Raw genomic sequence first — 27349 nt, forward strand, 5'->3', positions numbered from 1 at the left:
TCTTGGCTTCTATATTCTCCAAAAACAGTGCAACTTCTGCTTGTATTATGTCCCTTAATAATTTTTTCTTGAACTTGCTCTGGCAATCTCAAAGTAAACCTATCCTGATCTTCTGATCCTTTAGTCCTAACTATTGAATGTCCTGTTGAATGTGATCTTGAAAATCTCTCCAGCTCAGTATTATTGTTCCGCCTTTCAACTAGAACGTGATCAGCAGCCGTAGCAGAAGTCCTCCTTTCGCCGCGATCGCTGCCTCCTCTTTCATCTTCAGTTTCATCCTTTACTGTGATGGAAACACTTTCAGGCAATGACTCATAGGCGTGGCTGCAGGACTATGACGAAGGTGCCAAGAGAGGATTAGATTCTGCATGAAACATCTACAAAAGTATAATGCGAAAAATCCCACAAAGAAAAACACAAGAAGAATGATTGTTATGACTATGGTAATTGGTGGAGTGCTGTATGATTCTGGTGTTGGAACTGATTGCCGGAGAGAGCCATCATTTGACATTGCCTGAAAAAAAAAAAGAACGAAAAAAGAGGGCAAGGCAAGTTGCAGAAAAGCTTAATGCTTTTTTTGGGGGGGGGGGGGGGGGGGGTGTTGGCCGGATATTGACTATTCCGGCCTTGACGGCCTTTTTTTTTGCTCTGTACGGACGAAAGAAAACCCCAAGAAAATGAAGTGACTCAATCACCCGTAAGAGAGAAAGATCCAAGGAGATTAGTTTGATTACACTGTGAATTTGGTGCGGTAGATTTTTCATGTTTGGTGAGTTGCATGTTTGCTTGAGAAGGAGAGAATGAAGGAGGGGCATGCATTTGTTTCATTTGCAAAGAACATCACACATTTGAGTTTCAATATGGTTCAACAACGTGGCAAGTTGGTTTTTCATCTTTGGTTAGAATCAGAGGAATTGAGCGAGTCGTCTGAGGATGGATGATGAGGAGTGTTGTCTTTGCTCTTAGCATTATTGTCTTGCAACCACCAATAGGGACATATCTTGAGTTTTTTGTCAAAATAACACTCTTACTAAAAAATATTTCCAATGTGATTCACTTTCAAATTTTATTACCATAATGATATTATTGTTCCCATCTAGTTATCCTGATTGCCAGGTAGGATAACAAGAAAGGAAAGTTCTAATCCAATTTATAGTTTCCAACATTAACTAAAATTTTAATTTTTTTTATTATAGAGGCACAAGAAGATTGCATGACTTTTATAATTTCCTTATAATTATCTAAAATAAATTTTACCATTATTGACTTTACTATTATTGGTCTCCGAATTTTTTTAAATGTATCAAACCTATTGCATATATATTTTTTCAAAAAATAATTTTAAAAATACAAAAATTGCACCAAAAATTGCAACGAAAATTGTAATCAATTACAAAAATTTCAAGGTTATCATATTTGTTTATGTTATCCTTCCTACTCTTTGAAAAGACGAAAATAATCTTCATCTACCTTAAGATTATCGACTTGCAAAACATATTTTTTAGATGCTGTTAATATAAAGATTGGCTTCTTAGATTATGTTTGACAAGGGAAAGATAACGAAAGAAAAAAATGTGGGAAGCTTTATAGAGAAAATTGAAGAAAATATTAGATAAGAAAGAGAAATGGAGGACGTCTTTATCTCTATCCTGACACATATGCAGCCTAAGTAGCAAAAAATGATCACAAAGGTAATAAGTTTTAAAATTAAGTTACTTTGAGTATACATTCTAGAAGAAGAGTTATTTTGGCAATAAACTCGACATATCTTCACATTGCCAATTTACTTCTAGAAGAATTAAAGACATTTGCCATCAAGGGAGAGAGAATTTCTTAGGAAAGACAGCAATGTTGCATCAAAACTTCTTTCAAGGATACAAGGGTAAAATTGAACTCAACTCTCCCTTCTGGCAAGAGTTGTTTACGCGGAAACTTGAGCGTTTAAAATCTAAGGCCTTGCTTGGATTGAAGGTTTTCGTCGGAAAATATTATCGTTTTCCGTGATCACATTTCCCTATCACCTTTTTCCCTCACATATATCAAATCGCTACAGTAATTTTTCCATGAAAAATGACGGAAAATGCAATCCAAACACAACCTAAGAATGGCAGCATAAAGTTGACTTCATTGATTGCTTTCACGAATGCGAGACAAGAATTGTAACGTGCTAAATCAAAATTAAGAGCTTCCCTTTGCACGTTGTGAATCAACCTTTTTTTTCGGACAACGATAATAATTGTATAATCTATTCTATTCTAGTCTACAAAGGAGGGGAACCTAAAGAGATTTGTATTAGAGACTAACAGGTATACAGATCTGACTAGATCAAAAGGGTGATTTGGCACCACCCTTGAATTTTTTTCATTGCAGGTGAAATTTGAACCCCCACCTATAGCTCAAAGAGGGATTTAGCCACTGACCTTGCATGTTGTGAATCAACTAGGGATGGTATGTTGGAAGGCATGCTAAAGAGATGGTTTCCATACTTGATAAACTCAAAAATCACGGATTCTGATTGGTTCATGGTTCTAGCATTTTGCGCTTTCTTGGGCGGAGGGTGGGGAGAGGCAAGCAGTAACAGCAAAGCAGAAAAGCAAAAGGAACACATTTGACAAACAAGAGTGCTTTCAACTAAAGTTACAGCTACTGCATGCTAGAATACATGCTCAACCAAAAAGCTTATAAGCTGACCAAAGGAACAAACCAAAACGCAGCTTATTCATAACTGAAGCCACAACACAAGAACTTTCAGGATAAAGCTTGGCTTGCGGTACCCTACAACCATCACACAATGGCTCAAGTTCAAGCTTCCAGCACAAACCTAACACTCAAGGTATATCCAGCCTCTCCAGGGCATTTGACAAAATCTACCAGCTACTCGAGATCATCAATCCAGTCGCCGTATATTTTACTGATTTTGTCTGGACCCTTCCACTTTAGATGGGGTTTCTGCCCAGTCTTCTGTATCACATTAGACAACTTTTGAGCTGGAACTCCAACATGATAACTATCTGAATGAGGTACAGGAGTTACAGATCCAACAACAGCATCAGCCACAACTTTTGAAGGCACTGCTACTTGCTTTGTGTCCGAGGGTGTTGTAGGCACTTCTGATTCTACAGGCCCCCCACCAAACTGATGCAGCTCTGTCAAAGGATATTAAAATTCAAGTTACGGTGTACAAAACAAATGTCATTTCTTCCCAGGTAGAAATCACCAAGTCATTTAACAAGGAGAGGGAGATGCGCAACCTGCATACCTAAAGGGACCAACTACATGTGGAACTAAATAAGACACAGACATATATATATATATATAAAAGTAGTGCAACCAGTCAATGCAAGAAGGACAAAAAAAACCTTCTCTAACCACTATACATTCAACAGGAGATGTCATTAACATATCACGTATTGATCAGGCTTGCGCCAGATACAAACTAAACAAGCTCAGTTCTTAGATAACGTTAAAACCAATAACAGCGGACGGGAAAACTATGAACAGGATGACATTTTGACCAAGTAATGACTATAGGAAATTTGAGTAATAGAAAGCAATCGCATGGTTTGCAATCATTTCAAGATCACAGCTGTCCGCATTCGCCCCTGACAATTTTCAATCAACAGCTTGAATGCTCAACCAACACTACCCCAGCACTTCATGAAAGGGTGGAGGGCCAAATTAGCATATAGAGCTCACAGAAATCCACGAAAAAAGTCATCTCTCTCAAGTTGCATTAATACCATCAAGACGCTCCATATAATGTTTGAAGTTTCTCAAATCTTGATTCCATAACAAATTCTTGTCCTTGTTCCACTCCTCTCCAAATAATGTAAAGCCAGCACCATGAGATGCAATAATTGTTCATTTGCTATAATTTCTCAACTGGATCTTCCTTGCCTCCAATGCTAACTCAGTATCAGTTGCATATATAAATTAGCTCATTCGGTCTCTTACATATCTTTTCTTTACCTTAGGCTGTCATAACCTTTAAATTCAAACACTGTAGTTCAAAATGAGTGCATTTAAGCACAACATGCAAGCGCTCTGGTTATTCACATGCAATGCACCATAGATTACGTAAAGCGCACCAAAAGCGGCACTCAATCAAGGAGGATAAAAGCAAAAGTAAACAAAAACATACAAGGACATCTTGAAATTTTGAACACTTTGTGCTCTCTTAGTTTATCAAGCATTGAATACCACTTGCTTTCTTGATCCTCCTCCTTGCTCATAAAGTCCTACCATTTGCCCAGTCACAGATGATTTTTTGTCATTTATACCAGATTTCTTTTGATGGGAAAACAACCATTGACCATAAGATCTCAATGGCATGCTGACAATAGAAATCTAGAAGAAAACAAACAAACTAAATTATATACAGGAAAGCTAGAGACCAAGCCTCAGAACTTGAGATTAAGACAATAGAATGCATAGATAATCTATAAGAAAAAGCACTGGTATCTATTGATGGGTAAACAACCATCGACCATAAGATCTCAATTTTATCAGATTCCTGCCCTCGAGGTTGCTTGTTTCTCTACCTAATCAAATGCGAGAACCAGGCAAGACCAAAATCTGTTCATTCTCCAAAAACAGCTTCATCTGCAATTACATTCCCAAAATACATATTAATTTGTTTCTTGTCTAGTGTGTTTTATTTCCTGTGGTATTTAGTGAAGTTCTAATTCTAAAATACTTTTTTCCTTTGCTTAAAGAATCTGTAAGTGCTAATTCTTGGAAGGAACCATTTAAACCAACATAAAACTAGGATGGGAAATATTTATTCTAAGCAGAAGTCATTTGGGGCCACTCTACCAGATCTTTGTAAAGCAAGCCTCTTCCATGAACCATGCCTTGGTACTGTAGAGTAAGGGTCTGAAGGCAATGCCTAAGACACGAGGTATCACACTTATACGGAAATACCAAGTCAGTTAACCTTAACATTACACCAGTGTAATGTTTAAATTCTTACAAGAATAGACAGCAAAAACCAGTTCTACAATACCCTAAGGCAGCCAACAAGACAACCTGTTTGATGCTTTACACATCTCCAATGGAAAAGAAATGGATCATTTTTCACATATTAAGACTTTCCAAGCCTCCTTTTCTGTAGTCCAGGGAATAGCTGTTGGTTCCTTAGCGCCATCAATTCCAAATTCTTCATGGTGTTGAATTACAGAATCTTGCAATTCTCTTCCTGCTACGACTCCAGTATGCTAAATGCATGATGGCTCAGATGTCAGGATACATAAGATGCACGACATATACACTCTGAAGCACAAAATGCAGTCTTATGTTTTTCTCAGATGTGAAGTGCAATTGCATTTAATAAAGCAGACTTCCTACTTAAAGAAAGAAGCAAAAAAAGCAGAAAGCCCTTTGGTCAATAAAACATCACATTGGGTATCAGTAGTCATTTTCCACCTGCAACCACGTACCTCATGATTGCCAATTACATTTGTTAGTTCTCCAAAACAAGCCTTTATCAGCCTTCTGCTTCCCAAAACTGTGTGTTTTTACTTTTCTTTCTCATTGTTTGCTAGGACACAACCTTTCTTGTCTCTTTTTTAGTTCTCCATTTTCTTCATCGGGAACACCATCCGGACAGTCAGTTGAGACTGCTGGATGAACTTAACTCTTCACCAGCTGGCTGATCCTTTGATCCTTCATGAAATCTCATCCACTTTTAAAACCCGAGTAGCAAGGACCACAACCCACCTAACAAAAACCCATGTTCCCATCGTTCTCTCATTCTCGACACCAACATCGGTTGGGTAAACAAAAACCCAGTTAGCATCCATTGGAACTCTTTCCAAAGACAAAGTACCCATCTTATTTTGACCACAATTGTTATGTATCCGGCACCGACACCTGCATCATGTCATATTGTGCAATATGGGTGCCCCGTGGTCAATTGACAGTCCATGTAACATAAGATCCACCATCATAATTCCTTTCCCAATTCAACCAAAATAAATTTATTACTCTCTCCTGCATACTTCACCACTCCCAGACCCGAAACATCTCTTTCCTCCATTTCATGGTCAAAGAAATGAATGCTACCGTGCACATATCTTGGACTACTAAATACTATCTGGAAAGTTTCCTATCAAAGGAAACTTGAAGTGCTGTAGACAGATTAACTGAAGTCAAGCATCAAACTTGGCTTGTTAAGTTTTCTAACCGCCCTCAAATCTGTTACAAAATTAGTGAGCCAACACTTTTGCTTGAGTTTGACTACTTTAAAATAGTTAAAAGTTAGACCTTGAACTCCTAGTGGACAAATTGGTTTACTTAGTGCATCACACATGCACCGTTTTAGTTGACCCCGAAAGCGACACATAGCTTACCAATTATTGCTTCAGCATTTTATAAAAGCATTATTTAACACAAATCCAAAACCTATAGGGAATATATGGACATAAGAGAAGGACAAAGAATAACTGCATCACAACCATGAATAATTCATTACTGAGATTAACCCAAATTGGAAAACATAGATTACGGAAATGAATATAGACCATACCTTCGGCTCCATGAGCAAAATGACACTTGCTTCCAAAAGGACAATACCCAGTCAATTCCCACTTGTTGCAAATCCTTGTTTTCCAATTTGAAGGCTTCAAATTTGTCCCAGTTGGATTACCAGCATACCCACCTCCCATACCTGGACCCAAACTTATTGCCTCACTTTCTCGAGCTTTCGACTGCTCATCATGAAGAAATGTGCAATTATCACCATATGGACAGCCCTCTTCAGTATAAAACTTCTTGCAGTGTCGCCCTTTGTAAGACCTCTGAGACTCTGCACCACCTACAAGTGATGGTATCTGAAATTCTTCCCTCGGCTCCATTGATGCTGCCCTTTCTTCCTCATGGGCAGCCACAATTTCTTGCCAATTTGGAGGTGGTTTCCTAAGTTCTTCAATACTGTGTGCAAAGTTACAATTGGTCACGTACGGACAAGTCCCAGCTCGAAATTTGCAGCATAATTTAGTTTTATAGAACATCTTCCCTATAGCCTTTGATCGACTCGAAGCCGTCAAATCCTCCATTTGGGAACTTCTAGATTTTTTATTTGGGGGTTCACCTCCGGAAAATGATTGGGATTGCCGTCCATCATAATTAGAATTTGAGTTTATCTCAACTGATGTTTCCCGATTCCACACCCTATAATCATCTTCTGTCGCCCAAGCAGCCTGATCAACTGACCCTCGACCCCAGTTCCCAGCAACCCCATTTCCAGAACTTCCAGAGAGTACTTGCACAACATTTCCACTAGAAAATCCACTATCTCTATGGTAATCCATGAGAAATTAAATGCTACTAACAGCAATTTATTTCCCAAAAACAAGTTATTTAAACCCCAAAGTACAGCAACCTAACTTTACCAGCTCATCAAGGCAAAATCCTCAAAACCACCATCAACACTATACCTTTCACGGGGTACTTGAAACAAAACGATGGCAAATTATCAAAATACTATCAGCGCCCACGAAACTAATATGAAAAAGCTAGAGATTGAACAATATTTAGACCAGTAAAACTCCAAGAACTGATTTTATTTTGCGAATTAAAAAAGGGTACAGGCTATTGATCAAAATGAGAGCTTTTTATTGCACTTTTTCTGAATTTCTGCCACAATTGTCACCCCTCCCCCCCCCCCCCCCCCCCCAAAAAAAAGAAACCCACAACAGCCAAAATACTAACTACTATCCCCAAACAATTAAAAAACCCAGATACTAATGATAGGATTAAATAAAGAAGGCAAAATCAAAGGAAAAACTATCACACTACTCAGTAATTGAAGAACAAAGAATTAGTTCTTATGAAACAATAACTAAACTGATTTCTTTTACCTAATAACCCTTGATTTATATGATAGTAGAAATCCTGACTTTACTGGTGACGGACTCAGTGGTGATGGAGAATGAGGTGGCTGCGGGAAGAGGAATTTGGGGTCTGAGCCAAAAGAACCGAAGAGGCAAACATTAAAATGTATCTGAGCTAACTGCTAAGAAGCAAGAAGGCCTCTTCTTTTCGTATCTGTTTGCTCGTTGTTGGGGATAATTACTTTTCTCTCTTTTTACGTAGACAGTTGCAATATAGAACCGAAAATTTACAAGCTAGCCCCTTTGAATTGTTATATTTTAATATTTATATGATGATCATGATCACTTCAACATTTTCTTTTTCCTCTGGCAAGATAAGAATAGAATTTAAGAAGCAGAGAAAAGAAATGAGGATTGAAAATTCACATCTAAATTTCGAATCCTCAAACTCAACTTATCCAATTTAATCAGCCAAATATTTGAATGAGAATACAAAAATATCTTCTAAAAATGCTTTTTTACATTGATAGTATAAGAAGTGTTTTTGAGCGAGTATATCAATGTTTATTAGCGATAGACACGAAACGGATACCCAGTCTACAAGGCATTTAGCTATCTTACTAGGAAATCAACTTTCTTATCCTTACTTGCCTCACTTGGAGAAGGTCAGATCATCACTTATATATCCCCACTCCTCTTATAAATTTTTTTTTTAAAAAAATCAAGGAATGATTTATACCAATTTCGTCTTGTGTTTAATCTAAAAATGACACAAAATTTATCCAAAACAGTCTCATCATCAGAAACAAGCATACAAAAAAATAATAATAATAGGGCATCCAAAACCAATAAAATTTGACACAGAGAAAATTCTCTTCCAAATAAATAAGGTCATGACCTTTGCAACTTAATTTTGTAAACAGAGCCTTCCATAATTGGGTTGTAATTGCATTGAGCAAATTGCAAATTGCAATATTCATAAATTTTATAAAAATAAAAGAATGTGGGAAGGTTAGGTACTCGTGGGTTGTCAAACCTCTTACTGTAATATGTTGGTATCCAACCCTCTTTTCTTCGGTCGAAAAATATTAATTAGATATCCTAATTTTCAAAGTAAATCAGGATGATTTATCAGCAAATCAACTTTTTTTTTTGCCCACCCCAATTGTTCATGACATGTAATTTTTACAACATCAAAATCTCTTTTATATGAAAAAATTGTTCAATCTCAAAGTATGAAATATTTATTTTAGTCATTATATAATTTGTAAGGGCAACTACTACACTTTTTGTAAGACAAGTGAATTGCATTAAAAAAAAAGTAATATATTTATTGCATTTCACAGTTTTCAATCCAAATAGGTCGTGTACTTTCGTGTATTGTAGTTTAGGTCTAAATTAGCAAATTTACATGATGATGTAACTTGAACGTAACTATGTATTTAAAGAAGGCTTAATTACATTTATCTCCCAGGAGGTTGGGCCAAATTATCAATAGAACCCTGAGGTTTGACCAAATAACAGTCTAACCCTTTGAATGAGCAAAGGTTCAACAAAAGCCCCCCCTAATGGCGTTAGTGATATTGTTGTTGTCGGCACAAAACTTACGTGACAACTCAAAATTGCCCTCATACAACCAACATACGGTCATATGCACATTTTCGCTTAATACACCAACTCGAAAAAGAAAAACGTATATTCTTGCTTCCATAATTGATTTTCTCATAAAAATATGTATAAAATATTCAACTACCAATGGTATTTTCTTTAAAAAAATTTTAAAATCGAAACTAGCACCATCAGATTAGTTAGAGTGAACGCAAATCAGCAAGAAATATTAGGAACAGCTAAAATCAGGAAAAGATATGAAAAAAAAACTGCTAATAACTGCAAATAATATGGAAAAGAAAATTGAGGAAAACATTTTGTTTCCAAGAAAAAAAGAAATGAAAAATAATAACCCGAAAATGATTCATTTAAACATTGACAAGGTACTGGGAGAAAAAAAAGAGAACACGAAAATTGAAACGTACGTACAAAGAAACATAGACTAAAGAAAAGGCTAAATACCAAGAACAAAGTTAAGGATTTAATAATAATCTAACTAACAAATTAATATTAAGGATTTACGAATCCAATATTTATGAACCAGGTTTTGAAGTTTTGGATCTTTTGCCTTAATTTGTGATTTTTTGATAGTTTCTTGTTGATTAATTAGTTTCTTTTTATTCCACGCATCATGAGGATAATTTTGTAGCAAGTTTTGTGGGTTTTTGGTTTCGATTTATGTGGCCACAGATTTATGCTCAGTTGGAGGCTCCATGGCCACTTTTTGCTAAATTTATGACTGGAATTGTAATCTACATGAAAAATCGATTTCGGAATCTTCCATCTCTATATATGCAGTAACTTCCAATTGGGAGTTCAGTTAGAAGAAAACCTCATTTCATCTTGGACACGTATATGATCCATCTCACACATGTATCATTGATCTTTCTGCTAAAGATGCACTTTCCTAAGCACAAACCCTCAGGGCCTCTATTGGATCATGTTTAATTTGAAGGCAGATGAAAGAAGACGCAGGGATTCATCTTCCAATCAAGTATTGATTTACTTGACTATTTTTTTTTGGGGTAAATTTTGAGGTAATCACTTGTAATAAAGCACATTGCTCGTGTCTCTTTTAACACATTGATTTAGCAAGAAAATCACTTTCATTGATATACTTAAAAAGGAACTTTTTCATTTAATCACACCTAAAAGAATTGATGTGAAATTTTTAAAATAATTTTCCGACTTGATGAATTTAGGGTGCATTTGATAAAACTAAAGTTTGAAATCTAAAATCTGAACCTATTAAAGCATTGAATTGTTATATATTGAAATGTTAATATTCGAGAGTATTTGTGATAAATGAACTGCTTATCACTGCCACTTGTTGTTTTAAGGAACCGTTGTCCAAATAATTGAGAGCCGTCTAATTAACTAAGACGTTCTATTTTTTGTTATCAAATACATCCGAAGACATTAAGGTTTGAACTCATTAAATTTAAGTGTTAGAATTGAATTATCGAACAGAACCTTAAAATGTATCACATGTGACAACCTTCATACGTCTATCCATGATCATGATATTTAAAATATTTAAAGCATTTGTAGTTTTTAGTTTTAAAAAAGAAGACAAAGGATAAACTTTTAACTCGGGAAATCAAAATACTTTGTTGCGACAAAAGTGCAAACAAAATCCCCAGGCTAGGCCTGCCTTTTGTCCTTACTCCCAAACCCTCGGGCGACCATGGACTGCTTAGCAACCACAACTCTTTGAAACAGAGTTTAATTCTGAGCTACACGGGAGGGCTCAATATCATTCCGATGGCCCATTAAGGAGGCTTCCCCCAAACAATCTTTTTTTTTTAGGGTCCTTTTGGCATTTGTTCTAGTGTTCAACGAGTAACCCCTTTGCTTTTTAACATGGAGTTTTTTTCTTTCTTATTCCGTGATAATACTTTTGATTTTCCTTGCATAGCATTGGAGTTAATCTATTTTCTGATCGGAATTGTTAATGGGTTGGATCAATCCGAACTCGACTTTAGAAAAAGCTGGATGAACCTAACCTTTCATTGACTTAGACTGTGTGTGGGCTTAAATATAAGATTTAAATTAAATGTGAGTTGAGTTTGGTTCTTATTAGATTCAAATTCGATATACCTATGACCCTTTAATCTATGCGCACACACATACACGTGTATAAAATATTCATATTTTGATATATATATATGTATAATTATATATCTAAATATATAATACTAATAATTTATATTTAAGAGTTATGTGTCAAAATATATTAATATATATAATTAAATATACAAAAATATGTCAAAAGATTCAAAATAACAAATCTTAGCATGAGCAAAATGAGTGTTTTTGTAGATGTATTGACTGTTGATCATGTTTTATTACTATTTTCCATATACTTTGAACTAATTGGATATATTATTATTGAAAAATTCTTGATTTATATGCTTTTTAATGAATTGTTGTTGATTCATGTATAGTTTTAACTTTTAATGTTATGGTCTTGTGGATGTTAAATTAGTTTGAGAACCTAATATTTTATAGTAATTATATTAAGAAAATTAAGGAGTAATAAGTAAATTTAGGCTAAACCCGAATTAGCCTCACATTCCGAATATTTTGTGAGTTAAATATGAGTTTCACATTTATTAACCTAAAACTCACAACCCGAAGTCCGAAAATGACACTAACTATATGTGTCGACTCTGAATTTGTTAAAACACAACTTCGATTCCCGATTAATAGGCCTATTTCTAACATATAGCCTGATTTGATTTTATCTTTTGCTTTTCATCTTTAGATTTTTAGTTATTGTAGAGCTCACAAATTACAACACTTAGTTTTAGTTCATAATTGTTTCGTCGTGTATATAACACGTTAATTAGAAAGAAAAACTTTATGGACTCGAACAAATTGAAAACAATTTATTTAGTACATGATTTGTATGGATAGAAACTTAAGAGAGCACTTTAGTATAGTGTCCGAACTTTGGGGTCTAAAAGTGTAATTCCCCCTAAATCTTTTGCCTCAAGGAGTAAACTATATAAACCCTTTCGTCAACCATGCTTTCTGCTGATTTGCTCCCTCTCCTCCGACAGCCAAGACTTCTCTCACTCAGTTCACACAGTGCTGCAATCTCTCTTCCCCTCAGCCGGCGGCAGCTCTCTCATCTAATTCCTGCGGCAGTGAAGCGGCTATTCATACTCTGAAGTTTCTTTCTTTATTCTGGTATAAGTTTGAAGTTTCACCTGTTCGATAATAAAGTCCTAAAGGGGGGCTAGTTACATATTTCATCTGATATATTGTGGAAAAATCTGTATAATCATGCAGCGGATGTTTGAACATTTTTATGATTTGATTACTTGAAGGTTTCGATATGAGGAAAAAAGTTGATGAGCGGATTAGGAATTTGATTGAAAATGGAGTAAGGATGAGGCATCGGTCTATGTTCGTAATAATCGGTGATAAATCTCGTGACCAGGTCTGTTTTTCAGCACTAGTGGGAAATTCTATAGTATTGGCTTGTTGTACTTATTTTTCTGGTCTAATGTTTTAAGTTGCTTGGATTTTTGTTGCAGATTGTTAATTTATACTATCTGTTAAGTAAAGCTGTGATTAAATCTAGACCAACCGTTTTGTGGTGTTACAAGGACAAACTTGAGCTTAGCTGGTATTTTATTTTCTCTACGGATATTATCCAATGTTAGTTTGGCTAACTTTAGGCTCAGAAGATGTTCATTGTCAACTCGATTTACGCTCAAATTTAATTGCTTAGTCCAGTGTTAGACTTACCTATGCTCTATCATCCACTAGTGCTTAGGAGCATCGCTTTGTCTACTATGGTAGGTTTGTAGTTATTGAACTGTACATTGCATTCGAGTACTAGATGATGACAAATCTTCTATTAAATGGCTGACTGTATGAACTTCTGGAAAGAGATGAGTGCTTATTTTGCTGCTTGTGGCTTGTTATTATCCAGCCACAAGAAAAAATGTGCGAAGCAAGTTAAGAAGCTAATGCAAAGAGGGCTTCATGATCCTGAGAAGGTAGATCCCTTTTCACTTTTCATCGAAAGTGGGGGGATTTCATATTGCCTGTACAAAGACTCAGATAGGATTCTTCGGAATACATATGGAATGTGCATAGTACGGGTGAGTTATTTAGTCATTTGTCTGTCTAGGGATTCATCAATAGACCTCCATAATCTTCTGTGTATTATCTATTCGTAGTTTCTTCAAATTTTGCAATTCTGGAATCAGGATTTTGAAGCGCTTACTCCAAACATCCTTGCAAGAAGCATAGAGACAGTCGAAGGAGGTGGTTTGGTTGTCTTGCTGCTTCGTTCGCTTTCTTCTCTTAGCTCTTTGTACACAATGGTTATGGTTTGTGCTTTCCTCCTTAATCTTTCCATTTTATATAACTAAGCATGTCAGCCATCTTGCAAATGCTCCTAAGTAGATGCATGGGCCCCTGGAAAATAGAAAATCATGGATGATTGAAATCACAGCTGTCTATTTGGTATTCTTTTGACTTATTCTTTTATTTGTCACTGTAGGGTGAGCCATTGTAGTAACTGAAAGACACTTATTTTATGTATAGGAAATCTCAACTGCTTGTAGGTGTAAGGTCTATGCCTCAATGAACAGGTAGTATGGAGTTATCCATTGGGTTTGCGCTTTTTTTTTTTCGGTGCAAATGGGAGGAGGTATGGGCCAAAGTTAGTTAGGGAACATATTTATTCAAGGGAAGCAGATGTCTTTTACATGTTCCAGCTTTACACATACTCAGATTTGGATAAACTGGCACAGATTCGTTGATCATTAATTGGATCTAATAGTGTTCATAGAATGCATTATGCGTCACTATCTCCATTCACAATATTTGAATACATAAAACAGGTAACATGCTGTGGATTTAAGATTTGGGATTTTTGGGGAACAAGGAACATTGCCTTTAGAAGTAGCTTGAGGAACTAATATTCTTCACCTCTAAGCCAGCTCACAAATAATCCTAGAAACTCAATATTAGGACAATTTGTTTCTGTTTCTTCCATCGCCTAACTACTTTTATGAATTTGAATAATATCTCCAACGTGAGGCAAAACTTTAATCTGTAAGACTTTATCTTCTATTCTCATTTTCGTAAGGGAGATTGTGGCAACCTTTTTCATATATGTAGGACATGGATGTAATTACTCATTCTGATGCCTTTACGTGAGATCGGAACTTAAGCTTGAACTTGAGATTGACAAGAACAAGAGTTGAGTGGTGGATTCTTTCGAAGGAATGGATTTAACAATTGCACATACTTCATGATGTGTGCATCACACATCTCCTTTGGAAAACATATGTTGCTTCCATCAAAATGCTTTTCCAGCAGTCACCTTAAAGAAGCAAGATTCTTTGAAGATAAAGGTGTCTGCTTGATGTTAGAACTATGAGTAAATAAACCCAGTGAAAGTGTGAAAAATGGATCTATCATATGTTACTACCTAAAACTTTGCTGGATAGTCAAATGGCATCTAAGGTGTTCAAAAAGCTAGTGCTCAAGCTAGTGCTAAGGTGTTCACATATTCTTGCTGCAGTTAGGCAATTTCAGAAGTTGGAACTGAAAGAATCCATCAGATATGCTGCTGGAGATCCTACAGAGTCTTGGCTGAATAATTTACTTTGTTTAGATGCCACAAGTTCTGTGCCACCAATAAGCAGGTTTAGCATGTTCTGAACTAGATGAATAAATTTCTGTCTACGTGGTTTATGACTTCTCTCCTTGTTGCACTTTTAGGTTTTGCCATCCGAGTGAATGCAAGTTGTATTATGCCAACAGAGACACTTTGTTTTCCTTCCACAAGGAAAGTGAAGTATTCTTGCAGGTACTAGGAATTCTTCGGTAGCATTTCAGACAAGTTTGTTTAGTTTCTGCCTGACTGCTTAATGAACCTTTATTTACTTCATTTCGAGTTCCCGACTTGTAACTTATTTTTTTCTCTGTTCCTTATATATCTGTTGATACAGCAAATAATGTCTCTCTTTGTTGTATCTCACTACAAAAATTCTCCAAATGATTTGCAATTGATGGCTGATGCTCCTGCTCATCACCTGTTTGTCCTACTAGGTTTGGGCGCAAGCCTAAATATTCCTGATAATTCTTCTCTTCATAGCTCAGATGAATCATTTGCATTCTTGTACAGGTCCTGTTGATGAATCCAAGAACATTCTTCCTGACATTTTCTGTGTACTTCAGGTGAGTACACTTTCCTAATTTTCTTTACTTTGCTGATCTTTTGACTCGCAATTGGTACTTGAGCAGAAATAATTGATTACAAAATTTGAAATTTGGCATTTGACAAGTTGCAAAATTTGAACAAATATAACAGGGCTAAGGTTTTCCAAAGGAGATTGATGGCCTTGAATCAGTTGTTCTTGTGACTTGACATGATCTACAGTATTTCCTAATTCTCTGAAAACATTCAATCCACAAAGAAATGCAAAATAATTTTCTTGGATTTGGGTATGAACCCCAAACCTACTGATTGCCACCAAAGCTTTTTGGTTTTGGCATCATCTTTTCTTCAAAATTAAAACTTGCATCCTTCAGTTAGTGTCTGTGGTCTAAAGATGTTAAATTTTCTGAGTGTACCTCTATGATCTTTGAATGGTGCTTAAGAGTTATAGAAGTAAACTTCTATATATTTCTTTATTTTTTTCTTTTAGGTTCGATTATGCATAAGTTTGAATAACTTGTGAGTGTTAGACTTTTTTCCAGAAGAAATATTATCTCAACAATCTTCATTTAAGTATCGTCTTAAATAAGTCAATGCATTACTTTAGTTGTAGTTGAATCTGAATAGATTGATTTTAGGATCTTTATAACTGGATTCCAGGGTTTCAATTGATGGACTTGATAGCTCAATTCGAGAGATTAGATTGATAACTTGATTTTAGGGACTAGATTGGTACTAATCTTGTATATTTATTGACCTCTTGGTTTTCTGAAAAGTGTGAGAATAAACAAGATATGTTTCTGATTCATCCTACCATTTATTTAGTCTTTTGCCTTTTCCATCATATGGTTTTTCATTACAAATATTATACCTACCCGCTATACTGTTATTTTGCTGCGATTTTATTAATTTGGGCAGTTTGGTCTTTCTTGCAGTCTAAAGTTCATTCATCTTTTGTGTTATTGTTTTATATCTTTCAAGGGTAAAGTTTGAAGCCCTAGTTGAAGGAGTAGGTTTAGAATCTATCTACGAGACATATGTCTTTTCTTATTTAAAGAGAACCTAGCTCCTCACAAATCTCTTGCATGTGAAGCCTTCTGAGATTCTCATCCAACTTAGATTGATGCCTAAGATTTCTAGCTCTGGCCTCTGAATTTTTCTTGCTTTCTTTTTCTTTCTTCCGATTTCCTCTACTTATAGCCCTAGGCTGGGCAATGTAAGTCCTGAAGTTCCGAAAATACGGCTGCCTCATGACATTCAGATACTGATTTGTAATTTCCTTTTTACGGGCATTATATTTATGCCTTCGAAACTTACTTTGAAGCAGGAAGCGGTATTTACAGCAAATATGTATCAATGCATATGTTAGGTAAACAGTACCCTTTGTGTGAGCATGAATCCAGTAAATGCATAGGATGTGTTTGTCTTTTTCTGTCTACAGAGATCTGCTCTCCATTTACAAGATAAAATTGTTTAAGACACAAAATCTTAAAGAATGCTTGAAAGAATATATTCTATTTCCATGCAATAAGTAGCTGGACGCATAAACCTTTATAAAGACCTATAGAACATTTTTCAGCTCAGTGCAAACATTTAAGCTGAAGGCTTCTCAATTGTTTGGCATTTAATGCTTTCGTTAATGATGTTCTCTTTTGGAACTTTGGCTTTTATTTTAAACTTGGCAGACTTCCATGAATTTTAAACTTGGCAGACTTCCTTGAATCACAAGTTTATTTGAACCTATCTGAATGAACCATGAATTTTAATGTTGCTCCCACATTTCCAAATTATTTTTGTATTTTGGCTGTCACCTATGACAGTGTGTTTGTTCTTTTAGTTGGTGTTTCATTAAGCTCATTCTCATTGGATGTTCATTAATACAAGAGGTTTCACAAATATAGAGTATCTAGGATGCTGATCAGCTTCTGAAGTTGTCACAGTCTTTCCTCTTGTATGTCCTTATTGTTCCTCCTTTTTAACATTAACTAATGGTCTTGTATAGTTGTAGGATTATTAATTCTAACTACTTATGCTCCATATTTATTACTTTTGGTATAACAATATCTGGAATACTCTTCTTCATCCTGATCACCAGTCTGAGTATTCTTCTTTGGTTTCTGTTGACCTAACAAGTGGAATTTTTCATTGGATACCTAAAGTTCAGTGCTTTGTGTTTCATTCTTCAGCTTGAGCACCAGCAAATAAATTTTGGTGGCAATCATTGGTTGTCCTTTCTTGCAGGTCTGGCTTGAAGGACAAATTTCTCGAGATTCAGCATTGCAATGCTTGCATAAAGGTTGTCTTCCTTCTGGTCATCAGATACCATGGAAGTTTTGTGAAGAGTTTGAAGATACAGGATTTCCTTCTCTATCAGGTGCTCGTGTTGTTAGAATAGCTGTCCATCCAAGTGCTTTGGCTGTACTACATAACCCTTGTGATTCTTCCCCTTTCTCTAGGTCCATTATTTTGTTTAAAGAGAACCTGTGCACTTGCTACTTTCCCACTATATGTTTATGGCTTCATTTTTTCATGTTGGACAGCATGGTTATGGCTCAGCTGCTTTGGATCAGTTAAAAAGGTTAGTTTTCGAAACTTTTGTTGTACTTCATGGTGTTTAAAGAAATGAGACCGTACTGTCCAATGAGTAATTGCACAGTGATTTGTGTGTAATGGAATATCTTTTTTATGCAGCATGGTAGTTCTATACTTCTATTTTTGTCAAGAATTCACTCCTTATGCTTTCTCGTTTTACCACCTTGACATATGCTCTTTGTGCAAAAGAATGCTTCAGTTTCAAACCACAAGTTGCATGTACCATGCTTAATTTGGTCCTGATGCTCTGAACAGTTTTGGCAAGTGATTACTTTGACACTAGTGGCACTTTAGGCTTTAGATTTCTTTCTGAAACTATCCTCATTCTAATTTATTGCTATTTTAGTTCTACGTGTATAGGCATAAAAATATGTTTTTCTTTAGCAAAATATGTACATCAGAGACGTTTCACCTGAAAATAGCTCTAATATTTGCGTTTTACACATGAAGAAAGTGGTTCAAAGACATAATCATTGTGATATATGAATACCAAACGAATTTGATAGCTTGATAAAAAGATTCTGAGAGGCTAGCAGTCAAATTGTCTCTTTTCTGCGGTTTCGTGCTTCCAAGATCATCCATTTGGTAGCACAAAACTACTTTTAATTTTGGTTTAGATGTATAAGTTGTTGGTTTTTGCTTCCTCTATTTTTGTAATGGCAATACTTTGGAGTTCACCTTTTTATGAAAGTCTTACACAATATTAGAATGCGGTGCTAGGAGCACAAGTTGAAATCATATCAAATAGATTACTAAGAACTGAAAGCTTCATTGACTGATTAAAAATTTGTAATGCATGTGTTAATTAATGGTGATCTGTCATTTTGGATCAAGATGTATGACCCTTCCATTAACAATGTGTTGACAGCTGAGCTTGTTACTAGGCCTGTGTCATGTGATGCCTTAAAGTGGACTTGGAAGCAAAAGCTAAGTAAAATAAATGAACTCTAAACTTGTCTCATCCACTAGTAGTGTGTTATTTTAATCAATTATTGTTACTATTATTGCTCAAGTTCATTATCTTATGGGAGCCTGACATTAGATGGTTTTTTGAGCTATGAGTTAGACAATGGAAATTCGTAGTTTAGGAGTCCTATGATATGAATATTAGCATACTTCTTGCTTTCTTCGATTAAATGCAGATTGTTAGATCTAGCACCACTACAATTGATTTGCTCTAGTAGCTTTAAATTTTGTTTTGACAGAGAATTGTGAGTTTGTGTAGTCAGAACGAAAATCAAGATTTAGAGAATTTTGTATTCTGATTTGGTGAAAATAAAAGAAAAGGCTGGTTATGTAACTTTTGTATGTTATTTGGAGTATCTGCTGAGATAAATATTTGCATGTCCACAGAAAATACATTACATTGCAAGGCCTTTTTTTTTTTTTTTTTTTTAATGGCACTTGCATTAGACGCACAACTTCTGCATGTAGAATACTTATGCTAGTTTGCCATGCAGGTATTATGAAGGGCAGTTGACTCATATCAGTGAAATAGATATTGAAACAAAAGAGGAGACAACACTACCAGAGAAGGTGACAGAAGCAGCTGAGAAGGTTTGGCCTCTCATTTATCTTATTACGCTATGAACTGGTGAAGCTTATCTGACTCTACATGAAGCAAGAGCTCTGCTTTTGGTGTTACCTTTCTTGGTCCCTTTATACAATACAAAACACTCCCTTCTATTAGTTAGTTTCAAATTTAAAGTGATCACATTCCTTTTTTCCTTTCCCATGACTATCACCACAATAAATTGCTAGGTGAAGGAAAACAATGGAGGAAGGACTTCTTAGAACAAACATATATCTTCAGACTGCATTTGCCAAAATCTCTAGTTAAGGATTTTGTTGGTGTCTGATTATGTTATTGAGCAGATTTTGTATCTCAATGTTTGGTTCTTACCTCCTCTCTGCTTCTTTGTTATCCCATGAACCATGCTAGAATGCTGAACAGGAGCCCTGTATGTTAGCTTGGCTTCTCCTTCAAGATGTCTGGAGGTCCTTGGGGTGGGTAAGGGGAATATCACCCTCTTCCTGTACCTTCCCAAGTTTCTCTTTGTAAACATTGCATAAGCAACTGTTACATGAGCACTTGCATTTGCAGGTTTCCTTGCTGGAAGAAAAGGTATCCCCTAGGGAGAACCTTCCTCCTCTCCTCATGCATCTGAAAGAACGATTGCCTGAAAAAGTTGACTATATTGGTGCTTCATTTGGGCTGAATGGTGATCTCTTTCGTTTCTGGAAGAAACATAAATTGTTCCTTTTTATATCTGTGACACTCCGGTAATAATCTTTTGACACTTCCTAATTAGTTTTATTTTGGGTGTCTCATCTAATCCAACTAAGATACTTTGTGGATCAGAATAACATGACTGGAGAGCACAGTTGCATGGTCCTTAAGCCTTTGGAAGCTAATGAAATGGAAGGGAGTAGAGTGTGTTCTCCTGGTTTTCTGCATCCTTTTTACCAGCGTAAATACCCAACCAGAGCATCCTGCACATGATTTAACAAGCTTTTGTGTTAATTGACTATACAAAATGGTATATTATAACGTGCTGGATTGTGTTTTGCAGGTTTCAGGCAAATGTTCATGCAGCGCCTACCTTTGTGCTTTCAAGAACTGCATTACAAGCTTGCTATGAGGTAGATATGACTAAATATTTAGTTTGACATGCACTTTGCTTAGTTGCTGACCTACTGTCCTTGTGAATAGCATCTTGGACCCAAAAATCAACTACTTGGATCATGAACCTTTGATGTCCTCCAATCGTGAACGTTCCATGCTGATGAAATTAATTATATCAGCAGATGACTTGAAATTGTTAGAGGCATAAGCCAACAACTGCAAAGAATATACAAAGGTGATTGGCATTCTTTACTCTTTGATGTTTTTTACTTCTCCTGTTGTTATTTATAAGACGGTAAGGCTCCATTGTTTTTCTTACAGATTTTTTGAGATCCATGTATCTTGAAATATTCATGGCTGGTGAATTCTACATTGGATTGTCTATTTCTCTCTCAAACTTTCTATTACCAAAATGGGGAAAGTTGAAAAAGAAAAACATCGAGGAGAAAAAGAAAAAAATTTTAAAAAAAGGAAACTTGTCACTCCCGCAGACAAAGCCATGCAATTTGATTTTATCAGATCTTGTCTAGAAAATGATGTTAAAGATTTTGTTCCACATGAAGGATTAAGCTGTTAAAAGAGAATGTCATCAGTTAACAAAGGGTGAAAGAAAATGTGACCGTAAAAGTTTCTGATCGAATCCTCCCTGATGACAACAAATAAGAGAGCTAGCTTGGTTCTTCCATGTCTACTAAGTTATATTGAAAGAGCCATATGTAATGACTACTAAATTATTCAGATCTTGTTGTCCTGTGTTGCTTGTGTAGTAATTCCTGGCACATTAAGTATACTGCTCTGTGCTGATTGGTTTTGTAGATGGAAGATCCATAGATACATCAAACATGCATCAGTTCTTGTTTAAGATAGAAGAAGAACATTTTAGTACCTCTTATATAGCTTTTTCTCCTTATTTCATCTTCCCCTTTATAGCCTCTTGGATTCAAATGAAAGCATCAGAAAGTAGTTATACTGTCAAATGATTGTATCTGAATTCACTTATCAGTTTTCAGCTTGAACGAGGTGAATTGATCTATGTTCTACTTCTTGCATTTTACAGGTCGGGGATATGGTGCCACTACTCGCTCGATGCTATTTTGAGGAGCAGCTTCCAGTTACATTATCATACCTGCAAGCATCTATCCTGCTTTGTATGGGCTTGCAGCTCCATGACGTAACTTATATTGAGGTCAGGAAATATGAAACTGAAGCTCAATTGGAATTACTTTCTTCAAGTACTTTACATAAATTTGGTACAGCGTTTTGGTTCTAGTTAATTGGTCTAGAAAAGGAGTCCAGTAAGATTTCTTTTAATTGACTGCATACATGTTTTAGCCATAGACCCAGCTTTTTTATGAATCTTTCTTTCGTAACAGGGTAAAATGAACATAGAAAGGCAGCAAGTGTTGTCTTTGTTTCGCAAAGTTATGACAAGATTCTACAAGTACCTATATCATGTCCTCACTGAGGAGTTCCAGACAAGTTTTTCCAAACCAAAAGAGGTATATATTTGCTCTCCTCCTTAAGTTAGTTTACTTTGTGCTTCAAGAAACAGTTCTGCTTGATGTCTGTTTGTGTATTGTTGTCTTGCTACTGGTCAATGATTTATCTGAACTAAAAGCATGCTTGGGGACTTGTTTGAAACATCTCTGAGGTAGAATATTTGGTCACACAGGTAGTACAGCTTACTCATTCAATGGTCAAATTAATGTTAATGTTATAGAGATTTAGTGTCAAATAGCTTCTTGTTGAGCCTTTATTAGTCAGTTTGTTATACAAGGATAAACTCTAGAAAAACAGGAGGGGGGTGGATACTGGACTTGGTGGCAGAAGCACGAGTTAACTAGGTATAGCAAAACAGAAGTGAAAGATTATAATGAACAATTAATTACACATGCTCTGACAGTTTTCTTTATGCTACAGTAGATGTTGTACATGGCTACTTGGAGTAGAGCAAAGAAAAGGAGGACAGAAGACATGTAACTCTGATCCATTCCTAAATCTCCACACTTGCAACACCCATGGCCTTTCATTTTTTTTTTTTTTTGTGTGTTAATATACAAAGAAAAATAGCTTTATACTCAGTTTTTGGTTTTTTGATCTATAAAGTAATATCGCCAAATGCTTAAACTTCAGTTTTTGGAGAGTCATAGTACTGATGGTATTCATGTGGAGATCCATTAATTTTGGAAGGTAGATTTTTCTGGGAATCTGGGTGAGTTCTGCTTTGGTTATGTTTATTTCATTTAATCATCAAATATAGTACATTTTCATGAAGATGAGATGAAAAGGATACCTTTTTCGGCCTACAATAACATTTTGATACTATCATACTTGCTTCATCCCCTCCGGGTTCAATCCCTTCCGGGTTACCCCAGGACCTCTTCAGACCCTCCCCTCCTCATAGTGTAGGAAGCTATCGTATCGACAAAATAAAATAAAATACTTGCATCATCCATTAGGTTATCTACATACTATCTTTTGCTTTAATGTTTATGCAATCGCATAGATATGTATCTAAGCATGCACATGCTCAGACAAATATATGTAGATGCATACAACGTACTTCCATATGCACAGACATGTATGCATTCATGTATATGTGCATACATGTACATCTTTTAGGCTATCCTTTATGGTATAGTATAATTGTAAATGTTGCCTCTGTATGATTTCAGTTTGTCATCTCCTCGTTTATATCTGTAGTTGCTTCAACTAACAGCTTATGCCCACATTCTGGACCCTGCCATATTTAAAGAACTCTCAACCAAATTTAAGGATTGCCAACTGCAGGATGTGTGCACATATCAGTCAACCAGCTGGGATCCACAGTCGAAATCAACCATTACTTTGTTCAGTTTCTTGTTGCTTATTCTCTGTTGAATCATCCTTTCGTTGACTTTGGCCTCATCATGACTGTACAATAACAAGAAAATAATTAATATTTCAATCCAAGAACCAAGAACATTGGTGAGATAAAAAAAACTTTTATTTAAGAGCCGGTTTAGATTGCTATTTGAGGAGTTTTTTTTTTTTTCTTGTAAAAAAATATATTATAACGATTTAACGTATAGGAAGTAAAAATGTGTTCACGAAAAGCGTAAAACTGTAATCAAAACGAGGCCAATAAAGAAAGACCGACGGATGAGGAACAAAACTAAGAAAAAAACAAAACTGACCTTTGAGACTCTGAAGCTGAAGCTGTCGATAATTTTGCTAGTTTAACAGCATCTTCTGTGTTTGTAATTACATGATTAAAGCATAAATATCGACCATATGTTGAGATGTCTTCAGAAACACAGATGTGAGCATCCACCAAGAAATCTAAATCCACAGTTGCTAACAGCCCATTTTCATACATCTCTGCCGCCCCTTTTAGATAAGGGTTTCTGATTGACAAATCAGGAGCCATCAATAATCCTGCATTGATAGACACCATACTGACTCCTCTGTCCATTGCCAAGGCCCAAGCAGTTTTCTCTGCTAGCGTTTTCGACAGCGCATGCCATAGCTGTCACCATAGACACAAGATTAATTTTGATAGAATATGTCTATCGTCGTCATAGCTTAACCATTATGTATGATAATCATCAGGTTTCTTAGCTGCAATTTTTTCTTCTTCTTCTTCTTTTTTTTTTTGGCAGAAAATCTGATGTTACAAATATGCTGACATCTAATATATATTGCAATTGCATCTATATCACAAGAAGAGGAGGTTAGCCCAAAAGAAGTTGTAATCATTCCTTGCTATATCATACCTTGAATTTACGACAAAAGTTGATTTCACTCCAACTTTTCTCATCCAACTCTGCTGATGAATCTGATATCTGATGATCCCTCCAGATGACTGCTGTAGCTGAGGATGTAAAAACAACTTTTCCCATGGTGTCTGTCTGATCACATGCTTCCACTACATTGTGTGCTGCTCTAACCTCCACTTCAACCATATTTTCCTGTCATACATAGCAGTATTGTATTATTTTCAAAATCTTTTTTCTTTTGGGATTAGGATTTTAGCTAAAAATCTCATTCTAATTTCATAACTTGGTTAAAAAAAAAAGAGATTATAGATTCTTTTTTCCCCCTAGAAGTATATCTGAATCACAAACTTCAAATCAAAACTTAGATTGGCAGTTTGGATGACCTTTTGACTTTAAGCTTTTAGGCACTAAAACACGGTAGCAATATGTCTTCCATGGTTTATTGTTCCGGGACAACATAAATAGCTTGACAGCATATCATTTTCTGGCAGGTTTTTATGGGACCATTTCCTTCAACATATAGCAACCAAGATGAATATCAAGGCACAGATTCACCATTTAGAGGAACTTAAACTCTCAATTTCTGCATAAACCCATTCTTACTTAGGGGAAGTGTTTTTTTAATTAAAAATACAAGCCCTCAACTTTTTTTGGGTTAAATTAACCAGGGGTATAATATAGTGTACAAAATCAGTTACTATGGCCTTGGTCCAATCCATTTAAGATATCATAAATCCAGATTTATTATTTTTTTTTGGTTCTAGGTCGAATATCACTATTCTTATGACTAATCAAATTTATATACCTCATAGTTCAGGTTCGTGATTGATAAGGATGTGAAAACCAATGCAATTGGCTAATACTAATTAAAATTGACAAGTAACTGTATATTAGGGGATTAGCTAGCTTTCATTAATTCCATTAACTTGCTTGAAGGATGTATACCAACTACCAAGGACTACTATTGAGGAGATTTTCATCTCCTTTTACACTTTTACGTGGACTCCAACTTTACATACTTAATTTTTATTTTAATCATTTTCAAGCCTAAAATTTATAAGGGTTTGAGTTCTCATTAATTAACATATCTAAATCACACTCGACCTACCATGTAAATATATATGCCAATAATTATTGCTTTTTCTTGCATTTACGTACTTTGCCTAATTAACTTTATTAATCTAAAAGCTTGACATTCGAATTACGTCCTAACGAGTGCCTATTAGACACTCGAAACGCAGTTTATAAAACATCTCAAACACATAACTACAAAGTTATACTTTAGAGCACAACGTGCTTATTAAGATTCTCAAACTCATAGTAATTGTGAAAAACTGCCATACACACTAATGATTTTCCAGTTAAAGTATGGGTAGTCCTTTAGAATAATCATCCATGTAACAAATTACACTAGGCCCCTAGGTTTGAGCTCTTAAACAATTGAAGCATTAATTTGTGCATGCAATATGTATGTACATGCCAATAGATCACATCGACATTGATATAAAGTTGTATATATCTGCACTTCAAATGGACATAAATAGTTTCCAAAACCCAACTTAACTGCACCCTTGAACCCCCAAAAAAAAAAATCAGCATAAATATAAATGTAACAGACTTTACAAGAAAAGGAAATAAAGTTTATCATTGGAGTTCTATTTCGGAATAGAAGAGAAGCCAGAAATCAGAAGGTGATGGAAAAGAATGCACATACATCATATATGGAATGATCCTGCGGAGGCTCGAACGTGTAAAACAAACAAGAACAACCCTTTAAAGCATCAACCACGCTATGATAGTCAAAAGGGTCCGAGTGAAACACCTTCAAATTCTTGTTGTCATTTGCTAATCCACTAAATGATGCCAAATCCCCTGATATATGAATCCAAAACAAACTTTTGTTATAATGAAGATACTGATGAAAATGACCATACATACTTCAATTTCATTACTTGAACATATCAATGCGAAAGTACACTTTTGACGAGTGATAAAATAAGATTCACGACACACGTGCAAAAATTGAGTTCAAAAAAAAAATGAACCTTCAGTTTGAACAGCAGCATGGACAGTGTATCCTCTTTTCAGCAGCCTGTCGACTAAGGTTGAACCTAAACGTCCAGAGGCATCCATGACACAAACAGTACGCGATGCCATTTCTGATTCCTCCTGCAATTTGTGCCCTCCTCCTGTGGCTTACTAGCTGGAGCGGCTTTCTATATATTAGAGGGATGGAGGAGTGTCGAGAGAACGAGAAAGCTATGGCATTTATTTGGAGGGTGGTGGGGCAACTGGGCAGTGCACAGTTGGCAAGTATTGGTTGGGAAACAGCCGGCCTCCAGCCTCCAGTCCAGTGTCTTTGAATGAGTAAATGAATGAAAGTGTGGTAAGTTGATGGATGGGGACATCCCAAGAGGAAGAAGAGTTGGTGGGAACGTGTATATGTTTTTTCCTTTTCTTTTTGGTTTAGCTTTGTTTATTTACAGTATCTACTCAACCAACAAGAAACACCAACTTCATGATCACTTCCGGAAGAAGCCATAATTGTTGTAGGGTACTCTCCAACCATCACAAAAGGATAGCCCATTGGAAGTCATGGACAGCCTTTCAGATTTAAAGTATGATCATCCGGTTACTTGATTGATATAAATTCAGCAAAAGTGACAACCAGATTAAGAAAGAAACTAGTGGACAAGTTGGATGCTTCAGTTGTCTTCTCTTGACGTATTGTTTTCCTTTGCCC

At 35.8% G+C, this 27349-nt stretch overlaps 2 protein-coding genes and 1 pseudogene across 3 annotated transcripts; 1 reads left to right on the plus strand and 2 right to left on the minus strand.

The window, feature by feature from the left end:
- Positions 1–2607: 2607 nt before the first annotated feature.
- LOC113704169 (zinc finger CCCH domain-containing protein 12) lies at positions 2608–8434 on the minus strand. Of its 2 annotated transcripts, XM_027225884.2 has the most exons (3): positions 7860–8433; positions 6527–7449; positions 2608–3146 (listed from the first exon to the last, which is right to left on the minus strand). In XM_027225884.2, the coding sequence occupies exons 2-3, from the start codon at positions 7308–7310 to the stop codon at positions 2875–2877; spliced, it is 1056 nt and encodes a 351-aa protein (XP_027081685.2). In that variant the 5' UTR covers positions 7311–7449; positions 7860–8433; the 3' UTR covers positions 2608–2874. The 2 variants fall into 2 exon arrangements, with proteins under 2 accessions (XP_027081685.2, XP_027081684.2); XM_027225883.2 differs by having other exon boundaries at positions 6527–8434.
- Positions 8435–12497: 4063 nt separating this feature from the next.
- Positions 12498–23696, plus strand: LOC113703797 (RNA cytidine acetyltransferase 2-like; annotated as a pseudogene).
- Positions 23325–26912, minus strand: LOC113703798 (cinnamoyl-CoA reductase-like SNL6). The gene is made up of 5 exons (XM_027225279.2): positions 26652–26912; positions 26321–26478; positions 24604–24798; positions 24025–24356; positions 23325–23761 (listed from the first exon to the last, which is right to left on the minus strand). The coding sequence occupies exons 1-5, from the start codon at positions 26761–26763 to the stop codon at positions 23653–23655; spliced, it is 906 nt and encodes a 301-aa protein (XP_027081080.1). The 5' UTR covers positions 26764–26912; the 3' UTR covers positions 23325–23652.
- Between the last annotated feature and the right edge of the window lie 437 nt (positions 26913–27349).

The sequence above is a fragment of the Coffea arabica genome, chromosome 8e, assembly GCF_036785885.1.
Source record: "Coffea arabica cultivar ET-39 chromosome 8e, Coffea Arabica ET-39 HiFi, whole genome shotgun sequence".
Classification (NCBI taxonomy): domain Eukaryota; kingdom Viridiplantae; phylum Streptophyta; class Magnoliopsida; order Gentianales; family Rubiaceae; genus Coffea; species Coffea arabica.